Source organism: Heptranchias perlo, chromosome 5, assembly GCF_035084215.1.
Source record: "Heptranchias perlo isolate sHepPer1 chromosome 5, sHepPer1.hap1, whole genome shotgun sequence".
In the NCBI taxonomy this organism is placed as follows: Eukaryota; Metazoa; Chordata; class Chondrichthyes; order Hexanchiformes; family Hexanchidae; genus Heptranchias; species Heptranchias perlo.
In genome coordinates this window covers 117184834-117198096 of record NC_090329.1, presented here as the reverse complement: position 1 = coordinate 117198096, position 13263 = coordinate 117184834, and the positions used below count along the sequence as shown (strand labels likewise).

The window sequence follows — 13263 nt, the reverse complement described above, 5'->3', positions numbered from 1 at the left end:
ATAATGGAAATATAAAAATAAAGAAACTGTAAAAAGGGGACAGAAATAAATTCGCACACGTGCTTCTAATTTTTTTTTATTCATTCATGGGATATGGGTGTCTTTGGCAAGGCCAGCATTTATTGCCTCTCCCTAATTGACCTTGAGAAGGTGGTGGTCAGCCACCTTGAACCGCTGCAGTCCGTGTGGTGAAGCTTCTCCCACAGTGCTGTTCGGTAGTGAGTTCCAGGATTATGACCCAGCAACGATGAAGGAACGGCGATATATTTCTAAGTCAGGACGGTGTGTGACTTGGAGGGGAACGTGCAAGTGGTGGTGTTCCCATGCATCTGCTGCCCTTGTCCTTCTAGGTGGTAGAGGTCGCGGGTTTGGGAGGTGCTGTCAAAGAAGCCTTGTCGAGTTGCTGCAGTGCATCCTGTAGATGGTACACACTGCAACCACGGTGCGCCGGTGGTGGAGGGAGTGAATGTTTAAGGTGGATGGGGTGCCAATCAAATGGGCTACTTTGTCCTGAATGGTGTCGAGCTTCTTGAGTGTTGTTGGAGCTGCACTCATCCAGGCAAATGGAGAGTATTCCATCACACTCCTCACTTGTGTCTCGTAGATGGTGGAAAGGCTTTGGGGAGTCAGGAGGTGAGTCAGTCGCTGCAGAATACCCAGCCTCTGACCTGCTCTTGTTGCCACAGTATTTATGTGGCTGGTCCAGTTAAGTTTCTGGTCAATGATGACCCCCAGGATGTTGATGGTGGGGGATTCGGCGATGGTAACGCCGTTGAATGTCAAGGGGAGGTGGTTAGACTCTCTCTTGTTGGAGATGGTCATTACCTGGCACTTATCTGGCACAAATATTACTTGCCACTTATCAGCCCAAGCCCGGATGTTGTCCAGGTCTTTCTGCATGTGGGCACGGACTACTTCGTTATCTGAGGGGTTGTGAATGGAACTGAACATTGTGCAATCATCAGCAAACATCTCCATTTCTGAACTAATGATGGAGGGAAAGTCATTGAAACAGCTGAAGATGTTTGGGCCTTGGACATTGCCCTGAGGAACACCTGTAGCAATGTCCTGGGGCTGAGATGATTGGCCTCCAACAACCACTACCATCTTCCTTTGTGCTAGGTATGACTCCAACCTCTGGAAAGTTTTCCCCCAGATTCCTGTTGACTTCAATATTATCCCCTTGCCCTCTAACCAGAGTTGCCAATCCTCTAGGATTGTCCTGGAGCTACCAGGAATTAAATACTAATCTCCTGGACACTGCAGTGAGCAACTTGTGAGAAAAGTTATAGGGGTATTAAAAAAGTGTTTTGTTTTTCATTTTCTTTGAACACTTTTGTTTACCACTGTAGTTAAAAAAAAAATTGGAGATGGAAAAAAAAGCTGTTTGACTGGGCTGGACCGGAGGTCATGTGATGAAACCCCAGGAATACATCCAACTCGAGACTTGGGCACATAATTTAGTCTGTCATTTCAGTGCATTATTGAGGGAGCGCTGCATTGTCGAAGGTGTTGTTAAACTGAGGCCCCGTTTGCCCTCTCAGGTGGATGTAAAAGAGTAGTAGGGGAGTTCTCCTGGTGTCGTGGACAACATTTATCCGTCAAACAACACCTAAAAAGATGGTCTAATCATTTCATTTCTGTTTGTGGGAACCTTGCTGTTTGCAAATTGGCTGTTATGCTTACTACAACAGTGACTATATTTCAAAAAGAACTTAATTGGCTGTAAAGCACTTTGGGAAATCCTGAGGTTGTCAAAGGCACTATATAAATGCAAGTTCTTCCCTTTTTACACTTGGTCTTTACTCCCTGTGGACAACTATGTGGGAGGTCAACTAGTGTGTATAGAAGTCTTGAACTTAACATGCACGTATCACATTTCAGACACCATACTTTGGTGTCAAGAGTATTATAAAGAGTCCGTGTTTCATTTATTCACAGGGTGTGGGAGGCTGCAGCCCCTTTTTGACTATTTAAGGGGGCTGCTCCTCAAGTTCTGGTTGCACTTCAGTCCCATGCTCCTGATCTTTGGCCACCCGGTGAGGGGGGGGGGGGGGAGGGGGAGGGGGAGGGGGAGCGGGCAGGTCGGTGGACGTCCTCGTGGGCCTGCTCCTGGGTCTGTCCAAGGTGGCTATCCACTGATCCAGGTTAGACGTGGCCCGTGGGGAAGGTCTGCCTCTCTTCCGCGGAATTCTCCGCGCCCGGGTGGCCCTGGAGAGGGAGCATGCGGTGTCTGCCGGTACGCTTGAGGCTTTCCGCGGCCGGTGGGCACCGCGGGGACTGGAGTGCATCCTGGACCGAGATAATAAAATTATAACTTGAACACTTATTTTGGGTTTATTGGATTTCTGCACATAAATACACCCTAACCCCCCCCCCCCCCACCCCGTTCTTATAAAACACGGAAAAGAAAGAAAAAAAACCAAACAAAAAAAAAAGAGTATTATAAAAAAATAGTCAGTCATTTCCTAACATTTACCAATCTGCCTGTCTCCAAGCATCCACTGTCTTCTAAATGCGCCCTGGACGTGCTTGCTTATTTACTGCCAGTTCCTCACAGGGGATAGGCGAAGAAGAGGTGTCAAAGAACCGAGCCAGCGTTAAAACACATCTCGACTGCTGCAGACCACCCGCCAGAATGACTGCTACCTCATCCTGACATTTCATCCTGAATGGAGAAGGGGGTGGAGCTCGCCAGCGCGTCATCGATTGGCTGACGGGGATTTGGTGACAGGTTATCGACGCGCCCCACTCGCCCAATGGCCGTTGAGCAGCAGAGCGACGGTTATATTTTTTAAAAAAAGGATCGGCGCTCGAGCGGCCGCGGAGCATCGGAAATGTCCGTCAATGTGGCCGGCGGGGAAGGGTCGGTCCCCGACACTATGGACTTTCAGCAGTGCTGGCAGTAAGTTCATTCTGCGTTAGAGCTGGATTTTGTAACGAGCTATCGGGTTAGCAGCTTCTCCCGAGGTAGAGGTAGGGGTAGAGGTGAGGGTTACGGGGCAAGAGAGGAGAGGAGAGGAGAGGAGGGTTGAGGGTCAGGGTTACATCGAGGCTACAGAAACAACAGGTCATTCGGCCCATCAGGTCCATGCTGGTGTTTATGCTCCACCCGAGCCTTCTCCCACCCTCCCTACTTCATGTAACCCTCTCAGCTTACCCTTCTATTCCTTTCTCTCTCTCTGTCTCTCATGCCCATATCTAGCTTCCCTTTAAATGCATCAACTATTTGCTTCAGCTACTCCTTGGGGTAGTGAGTTCCATATTGAAAACACTCTCTGGGCAAAGAGGTTTCTCCTGAATTTCTGATTGGATTTATTAGTGACTCTTATATTTATGGCCCCTAGTTCTGGTTTACCTTACAAGTGACTATGTCTACCCTAGCAAACCTTTTGTAATCTTAAAGACCTCTTATCAGGTCACCCCTTAGACTTTTTTTTTCTAGAGAAAAGAGCCCCAGACTCCTCAATCTTTCCTGATAGTCCTCAATCTTTCCTGATAGGTATAACCTCTCTGTTCTGATATCATCTCAGTAAATCTTTTTAGCACCTTCTTTTGTGCCTCTATATCCCTTTTTATAATATGGAGTTCAGAACTGTATTCCAAGTATGGTCCAACCAAGGTTCTATACAAGTTTCACATAACTTCTCTGCTTTTCAATTCTAGCCCTCTAGAAATGAACCCCAGTGCTTGGTTTCCCCTTTTTATGGCCTTATTAACATGTGTCACTACTATTGTGATTTGTGTATCTGTACCCTGAGATCCCTTTGCTCCTCTACCCCATTTAGACTTATTATCCAAGCAGTAAAAGGCCTCCTTCTTCTTCTTCCTCCTAAAATGCACCACTTCACACTTATCTATATGGAAATTAATTTGCCAATTACATGCCCATTCTGCAAGTTTATTAATGTTGTCTTGCATTTTGATGCATTCTTCCTACACCCCCCAATTTAGTGATGTCTGCAAATTTTGAAATTTTATTTCTAATTCCTGAGTCCAAATCATTAATGTAAATTGTGAATAAGTGATTCCTGCACTGATCCTGTGGAATGCAGGGTGTATAGATGTAAAGTAATTGGTAGAAGGATTAGAGGGGAGCTGAGGAGAAATTTTTTCACCCAGAGGGTGGTGGGGGTCTGGAAATCACTGCCTGAGGCAGAAACCCTCAACTCATTTAAAAAGTACTTGGATGTGCACTTGAAGTGCTGTAACTTGCAGGGCTACGGACCAAGTGCTGGAAAGTGGGATTAAGCTGGATAGCTCTTTCGGCTGGCATGGACATGATGGGCCCAATGGCCTCCTTCTGTGCTGTAACTTTCTATGATTCTATGAACACCATTTCCCACCTTTTGCCCGTCTGAGTAGCTACCCCTACTCCTGTTTTCTGCTTTGTAGCCAGCTTGCTATCCATTCTGCTACTTGTCCCCTGACTCCATATGCTCTGACCTTAGTCATGAGTCTACAATGTGGTACCTTATCGAAGTACTTTTGAAAATCCAAATATATTACGTCTACTGCATTAATCTTGTCTGATTTCTGTTACTTTTCTTCAAATAATTCAATAAGGTTGGTCGAGCATGACTTTCCCTTCTGAAATCTGTGCTGACTGCTCTTTCCTATATTTTCCAGATGTTTTTCTATTATCTATCTTACCACAGACATTAAACTAAATGGTCTATAGATCCCTTGGTTGGGTGTGAGTGTGAATTACTTTTAATATGTGTGGATGCATTCCATCTGGCTCAGGGGTTTTATCCTCTCTAAGTTTGATTAGTTTATCAATTATCTCTCCCTTTCTATCTTAAATTCTTTATATCTTTTTTGATCTCTTCTGATGCCATGCCCACCTTGTTAGTCTCCTTGGTAAATACTGAGGCAAAGTAACTATTCAACATTTCTGCCATTTTGCTGCCATTACTTGTGAGTTCATCTTGTGCATCCCTTAGTGGTCCGATCCTGGTTTTTCTTTTGTTATCCGTGTCTGTAGAATTTCTTTTTATGTTCTTTTGATCATTTAATTTTGTAGTTCCTCTTTGCTTTCCTAATTGTTTTTTGACTTCTTTCCTAACCTCTTTGTGTTCCCTTTTGTCATCCTCCTTTATTGTCTATGTACTTAGTGAATGCCTTTTTCTTTAGCTTCAATTTTACCTGTATCTTTTTATTCATCCATGGTGTTTCATTATTGGCTAGTTTGTTCTTGCTTTTTAGAGGAATATATTTCTTCTAAATACTCTTGATCACAGTTTTAAATATTTCCCACTGCTGTTATATCTTTGTCAACATTTTTTTTCCAGTTTACCTTCCCTAGTCCCATTCTCATCCCCTGAAAATTAGCTTTTTTTTCCAATCTATTACTTTGGTCTTTGCCTTACTTATGTCCTTCTCAATCATTAATTTAAATCATATTAAGTTCTGATCGCTATAGCCTTAATGTTCCCCAATGCTTACTTCTCTGATCTGCAAGATTAATTTCCCATTACTAGATCCAGCAGTGATTCCTCTCTTAGGCCTCTTAACATACTGGGTAAGAAAGGAGTCCTGTATGGACTATTTTTAAAAACTCCTTTTCCCCTTTCTCCTTTCTCTACTTCCTCTTGCCAGTTTATTTGAGGGGAGTTGAAATCTGCCATGATTGTTATTTGATTTTTTTTTTACTCATTTCATAGATTTGCCTACATATTTCTTCCTCTACTTCCCTTCCACTATTAGGTGGTCTGTATAGTATACCTATTAATGTGATCGATTCCTTATTCTTTGTCTCAATCCACATTGATTCTGTTTCTATCTTAATATTACCTGTGTCCCTTTTTTGTTGACATTATGTTGTCTCTAATTAGTGCAACTACCCCACCTCCCTCTGTTCCCTATCCTTTCTGGCTCCTCGTTACAAATTATTGCCACCAGTTCCCCTGTTTGTTTCTGATGCTGTGTGCATTGCTGTTTGTTTATTTATTTTTAATAATTGTCCCCCACACTTCATTTTTAACAGTCATTTAAGGGTAGGTGTAAGAGAAGGAGTTGGGGGGAGGGTGGGGCTGAAGGTAAGGGGAGCGGTGGTGATCTGTGTAAGTTACAGTATGCCAGGCTGATCTGACCAGCTGGGCTGTTCCTTATGTTCTCGTGTAGTCCAAATCCCTAGGTGATTTGGCTGCATGCACTCTGTAGAATCTTCAGCTTTCAATTGAAATCTTCCTCGAGTGGGAAGGTGTGGAGGTAAGTGGCTCATTTTGGTCATTTTCAAGGTTCAGGCCATAGGATGAAGCAATTTAATAAATGAATAAAAAAAAACTGCTAAAATGCTGCGATGTATGGGCAGACCAGTAGAATGCAAGTCTACAGAAATTCTGCTAAGGCTTTGCAATGCACTGGTCAAATCGACCATGTTCATCAGTGGCTATCACAGCATGAAAAATATATTTTTGCATTGGATAATGATAGAGAAGAGCAACAAGACTGATCTCAAGTAAACCAGCTTTGAGCAAAAACAAAAAAAGTTCAAGCCATATAGTCTAGAGAGACTGTTAAAGTGGAAATAAAAGCAGAAAATGATGGAAACACTCAGCAGGTCAGGCAGCATCTGTGGAAAGAGAAACAGTGTTAGTGTTTCAGGGCGAGGACCTTAAAGTAGAACCTCAAGAATGCAAAGAATCTAGGACCTGAATGTTACGTAATATGATGACTCTACCGTTCTTCAGTTGTGAGCCTCGATAGTGATAATTAGCAGGCTTGGAGAGTAACTCAAGTCTGTGCTCCCAGATTTCAAAGTGTGTGCTTTCCAGCGGAAATCACTGGATAGCAGTCATTTTTCCTTCCCTAGCTCGGGAGCATGTTGCCACCCAAGCTAAGATCAATTAAAGAAAGAACTAAATTGAATTTATATAACTCCTTTCGTGTTCTCAGGACATCACAAAGCGTTTCACAGCCAATGAAGTACTATTGAAACATAGTCACTGCTGTAATGTAGATAAACGTAGTAGTGAATTTGTGCACACAAACGCCCTGCAAACATCAATGAAATAAATGACCGAATAATCTTCTTTCGTGGTGTTGGTTGTGGGATAAAAGTTAGCAAGGGCACGGGGAGAACTCCCTTCCTCTTCTTTGAATAGAGCCATGGGATCTTTTACATCCATCTGAGAGCAGATGGGTCCTTGGTTTAACTTCTCATCCGAAAGGCAACATTTCTGACATTGTAGTACACCCTCAGTACAGCAGTATAGTGTCAGCCTAGATCATGTGCTCAAGTATGTAGAATAGCATTTGAACTGGCTACCTTCTGACTCAAACGAGTGTTACCATTGAGCTAAGGTTAACATCCATTAACTCAGACTGAGGATCAAACTTTTTTGTATGTCTTAGTACAACAGTACTACATATAGTGCATTTCATAACTGAACCACTGGGGATATCTTTTTTAAAGTAAATTTTGCATTCACTAAAAGTGCACCATTAAAATGTTATTTGCATATTTCATGTTCATTGTATAAGCTAGCTGTGATTATAAATGGTGGAACACATTTCTAAACATTACTGATGTGGGGATGATTAATATTAAAACATTTTTTATGTGCAGAATGTTTGAAGCTAAGATACAAAGCTATACAGGTGATGATCCACTGGATCTATGGGACAGGTAAAAAAATCAATTTAATACAATTTTTTTCTTGATAGACTGCAGTATTCTGTGAAAAATTAGTTACCTCTCATTTCCCATTATTTCTAGGTTTATACAGTGGGCAGAACCTTTACTTTATGAAAAAGACGTATTGGTCTCGGTGTTAGAGAGACTCGTGAAGAATTTTATGGGTGACAAGAAGTATTCCAATGATCCAAGATATGTTAACTACTGGTTGAAACTGGCAAGTGTTCTGTATGAACCTTTTTAATAAATTAATTGAAGATGTTTTTATATGATAAAAATCACAAGAGAATACGTAAGTTTGTCATTCCAGTTGACTTTGGGTGGAGATGAGACCAGCTGGGTTAGAAATGTGCTTGTTTAGTTTATTTGCTATTATGCCAGAAAGAGAGAGTCCCTGCAGCGCTCACTGTGTTAAAATTGACACTCGTGCTCATTGCACTGTCTTGTACGTTAACTCATTCTTTTCTCTGACCTCAAAACTGTGGTACACTTAGGTTGCAGAAAAAAAAAGGAAACTATCGACTTTTAAAACCCAAGTTTGGCAGCACCTAATCGCTATTCCTCGACACCTTTTCAATCTTGGTGGTATCCTGCATGATGGCTTTATCTCTTCACCCAGGTTTTTCAGTTTAAAAAGCAATATGAGATACCAGTTTGTATATGAGGGAAAAGAAGTTTGATGATTGTGTTTACATTTATAACAACACTGCATTCTGGGGAGACTAAAGAAAGGGGAAATGGAAAAATGGAAAAATTCCTCAATCTTGACACTCATCAGCTGTCTGAAAATTATTTTGTTCCCCCCGCCCCGATACACTTTTTTGCTGTGAGGGGAGAGTATGTAATATTTGGCCTGCAGATCAGATGGGAAAGCATGCATGTACATTTGTGTGGTACACCTACTACCCTGTTACCATTCTGCATGTAGTTGGGCTGTATGGGTAGCTGCCTGGGCCTAGGTACCCTCACCCTGCCTTCATCCCCCAAACAGTTTGCGATGCACTTTCTTTCCTGTCTGTCATTCCATTTGGCTGTAAGGGAGATGCAACCAGCTGGGTAGTTTATGTAAGAGTATTTTTTCAAATTGTTACCCCCTTCCCAGGGACTGCATCATTCTCTCATTTAACAAAAAAAAAAGTTGTTATTTCTGTCTCCGTGTTTAGATGATTTGTTGCAGTATAATTTTGCACATGTTTTTGACTTTAGTATCAATTACTGCTCAGACTCAAAATCCCAGTTTGTACAGATAATCTAAGGCACCTCACTTTCCTGGTTTTCCAAAGGTCTTGCATGTTTAATCCAAGAAATTTAAATTGACAGTCTTTCTGCAAGTCACTTAAGGGGCTTGGTAAGGGGAGGGAAGAGATCTGCATGCTTGTTTTAAATGGGAGCTTGTTTTTTTTAAACTATGGCATTTAACAGAGCCTTATTAAAAACATTTAATAAATGTAATGAACTTTTTTTGTGGGATTCCATTCCAATTGTAGGGCAACAAGTCATTTGCAATTTACATTTTACTGTGCTTTATCCAGTCAATGCTGTCAAAAATGAGTTTTCCATTTGGTGCTCCTGTTCAATTCTATATAACGTATCAAATTGTGATTTGTCTTTTTTATGTTCTTGTTTCATCAGATCAACTGCAGCACAACGCCACTTGATTTTTACAACTACATGTACAGCCAAGAAGTAGGCACAAAATCAGCTGCCCTCTATCTTGCTTGGGCAGAAGTGCTTGAGGTGAAAGGCAATATTCAGATAGCAGATAGCATCTTTCAGAAAGGCATTCAGAATTCTGCAGAACCAGTGGACATGTTGCTCCATCAATACAGGTATGTCAGAACTGGAGTTTAGAGCTGAGAAAAATCATCCTAGTGTTTTGTGTTAAAGAACTGTGTCTCTTTCGCTCACTCTTGTGATTTTTGGTTCGAAACTAGTCAAAACACATGGATCAACTCTTTGAAGGTACAAAATAAAATGCATTTTGGCAGTCTTAATACAGATCTTAGTGAATGAAAATTAGAGCAGAGAGCAACTCTTTGATGGTTTGAGTAAACACCAAATGGGTTTATTTGCTTGTGATAAAGGCCAGTTCATCTGCGCATAGCTGGATAATTGTTTTGCCCTGGATTCAAAAGTTTAATGTCAATCAAATAATCCAATATTGTAAATCTTTGAGGACATCTGTAATTGCATTGTCTCAAATCAATCTTGAGCATATGTCCCCTTTTTTTTAAAAGCACATTGAGGTGGAGATGAGACTATTTTCTAGATAATATTTTCTATTCCGGAATTGGCAATAAAAAAGGTAAAATCAAAGTGTGGGATACACCTCCCAGTCACTTAATCGCTGTTGCTCGTGGTGCAAGTGCACTGATATCTTAAATTATATTTTTCTGTTGCTGTCAGAGGAAATGGTGCTGGTGTCAGCAATAACAAGTAGCAGGAGCCCTATCTTGGATCTAATCTGTTATAAGAACATAAGAAATAGGAGCAGGAGTAGGCCAATTGGCCCTTCGAGCCTGCTCCGCCATTCAATAAGATCATGGCTGATCTGATCCTAACCTCAAATCTAAATTCATGTCCAATTTCCTGCCCGCTCCCCATAACCCCTAATTCCCTTTACTTCTAGGAAACTGTCTATTTCTGTTTTAAATTTATTTAATGATGTAGCTTCCACAGCTTCCTGGGGCAGCAAATTCCACAGACCGACTACCCTCTGAGTGAAGAAGTTTCTCCTCAGCTCAGTTTTGAAAGAGCAGCCCCTTATTCTAAGATTATGCCCCCTAGTTCTAGTTTCACCCATCCGTGGGAACATCCTTACCGCATCCACCCGATCAAGCCCCTTCACAATCTTATATGTTTCCATAAGATCGCCTCTCATTCTTCTGAACTCCAATGAGTAGAGTCTCAATCTACTCAACCTCTCCTCATATGTCCGCCCCCTCAACCCCGGGATTAACCGAGTGAACCTTCTTTGTACTGCCTCGAGAGCAAGTATGTCTTTTCTTAAGTATGGACACCAAAACTGTATGCAGTATTCCAGGTGTGGTCTCACCAATACCTTATATAACTGCAGCAATACCTCCCTGTTTTTATATTCTATCCCCCCAGCAATAAAAGCCAACATTTCGTTGGCCTTCTTGATCACCTGCTGCACGTGCAAACTAACTTTTTGATTTTCTTGCACTAGGACCCCCAGATCCCTTTGTACTGCAGTACTTTCCAGTTTCTCGCCATTAAGATAATAACTTGCTCTCCGATTTTTCCTGCCTAAGTGCATAACCTCACATTTTCCAATATTGTATTGCATCTGCCAAATCTGCGCCCACTCACCAGCCTGTCTATATCCCCTTGTAGGTTTTTTATGTCCTCCTCACTCTCTACTTTCCCTCCCATCTTTGTATCATCTGCAAACTTTGATATGTTACACTCGGTCCCCTCCTCCAAATCATTAATATAGATTGTAAAGAGTTGGGGACCCAGCACCGACCCCTGCGGAACACCACTGGCTACAGGTTGCCAGTCCGAGAATGTACCATTTATCCCAACTCTCTGCTTCCTGTTAGATAACCAATCCTCCACCCATGCCAGAATATTACCCCCAATCCAGTGATTCTTTATCTTGAGCAATAATCTTTTATGTGGCACCTTGTCGAATGCCTTCTGGAAGTCCAAATACACTACGTCCACTGGTTCCCCTTTATCCACCCTGTATGTTATATCCTCAAAGAACTCAAGCAAATTTGTCAGACATGACTTCCCCTTTGTAAAGCTATGCTGACTTTGTCCTATTAAATTATGTTTATCCAAATGTTCTGCTACTGTCTCCTTAATAATAGACTCCAAAATTTTACCCACCACAGATGTTAAGCTAACTGGTCTATAATTTCCAGCCTTCTGCCTACTACCCTTTTTAAATAAGGGTGTTACATTGGCAGTTTTCCAATCTGCCGGGACCTTTGCCGAGTCCAGAGAATTTTGGAAAATTATTACCAAAGCATCCACAATCCCTACTGCCACTTCCCTCAAGACCCTCGGATGTAAGCCATCAGGTCCAGGGGATTTATCCGCCTTGAGTCCCATTAATTTACTGAGTACCAATTCCTTAGTGATTTTAATCGTATTTAACTCCTCCCCACCCCCCCCCCCCCCAGAGCCCCCTGTTTGTTCAGTGTTGGGATATTCTTAGTGTCCTCTACCGTAAAGACTGAAACAAAATATTTGTTCAGCATTTTTGCCATCTCCATGTTTCCCACCATTATTTTCCCGGTCTCATCCTCTAAAGGACCTACGTTTGCCTTAGCCACCCTTTTTCTTTTCATATAACTGTAGAAACTCTTGCTATCTGTTTTTATATTTTTTGCTAATTTATTTTCATAATCTATCTTCCCTTTCTTAATCAATCCTTTTGTTACTTTTTGCTGTCTTTTGAAGACTTCCCAATCTTCTATCCTCCCACTAAGTTTGGCTACCTTATATGTCCTTGTTTTTAGTCGGATGCTATCCTTAATTTCTTTACTTAGCCACGGATGGCTGTCATTTCTTTTACACCCTTGACATGTGAGTTCTTAATGCTGATGTTGGATGCAAAATAAATAAAAAGTTCTATTTCAACAGAACTGACATCTTCTACATAGAAATGGGAGCAGGAGCAGGCCATTCAATAAGATCATGGCTGATCTTCTACCTCAACTCCACTTTCCCACCCGATCCCCATATCCATTGATTCCCTGAGTGTCTCAAAATCTATCGATCTCAGTCTTGAATATACTCAATGATTGAGCATCCACAGCCCTCTGGGGTAGAGAATTCCAAAGAGTCACAACCCTGTGAGTGAAGAAATTCCTCCTCATCTCAGTCCTAAATGGCCTACCCCTTATCCTGAGATTATGCCCTCTAGTTCTAGACTGTCCAGCCAGGGGAAACAGCCTATCAGCATCAGCATTTACCCTGTCAAGCCCTCAGAATCTTGTATGTTTCAGTGACATCACCTCTCATTCTTCTAACCTCCAGAGAGTATAGGCCCATTCTACTCGACCTCTCCTCGTAGGTCAACCCTCTCATCCCAGGAATCAATCTAGTTAATTTTTGTTGCAACGCCTCTAAGGCAAGTATATCCTTCCTTTAGATAAGGAGACCAAAACTGTACATAGTACTCCAGGTGTGGTCTCACCAAAGCCCTGTACAATTGCAGCACGACTGCCTTACTCTTGCACTCCAACCCCTTGCATTAAATGCCAACGTACCATTTGCCTTCCTAATTGCTTGCTCTACCTGCATGTTAACTTTGTGTTTTGTGTACAAAGACACCCAAATCAATTTTTCTATTCTTCCTTTAAAAGTGAATAACCTCACAATTCCCCATGTTATACTCTATTTGCCACCTTCTTGCCCACTTACTTAACCTATCCATAATCCTTTTGCAGACTCTGTGTCCTCCTCACAGCTTATTTTCCCACCTAGCTTTGTATCGTCTGCAAATTTGGATACATTACACTCAGTCCCTTCATCTAAGTCATTAATATAGATTGTAAATAGCTGAGGCTTAAGCACTGTTCCTTGTGGAACCCCACTAGTTACAGCCTGCCAACCTGAGAATGACCTGTTTATCCCTACTCTTA

The 13263-nt window shown here is 41.8% G+C and overlaps 1 protein-coding gene across 1 annotated transcript in view; it reads left to right on the top strand.

Moving 5' to 3' along the window:
* The first annotated feature begins 2777 nt into the window (after positions 1-2777).
* bub1 (BUB1 mitotic checkpoint serine/threonine kinase) overlaps positions 2778-13263 on the top strand; it is a 70097-nt gene continuing 59611 nt past the window's right edge. The window contains exons 1-4 of the mRNA XM_067985085.1: positions 2778-2905; positions 7574-7633; positions 7724-7859; positions 9275-9471. Of these exons, the coding sequence (XP_067841186.1) occupies positions 2838-2905; positions 7574-7633; positions 7724-7859; positions 9275-9471 (461 nt within the window). The 5' untranslated portion in view covers positions 2778-2837. The remainder of the gene's footprint in view (positions 2906-7573; positions 7634-7723; positions 7860-9274; positions 9472-13263) is intronic.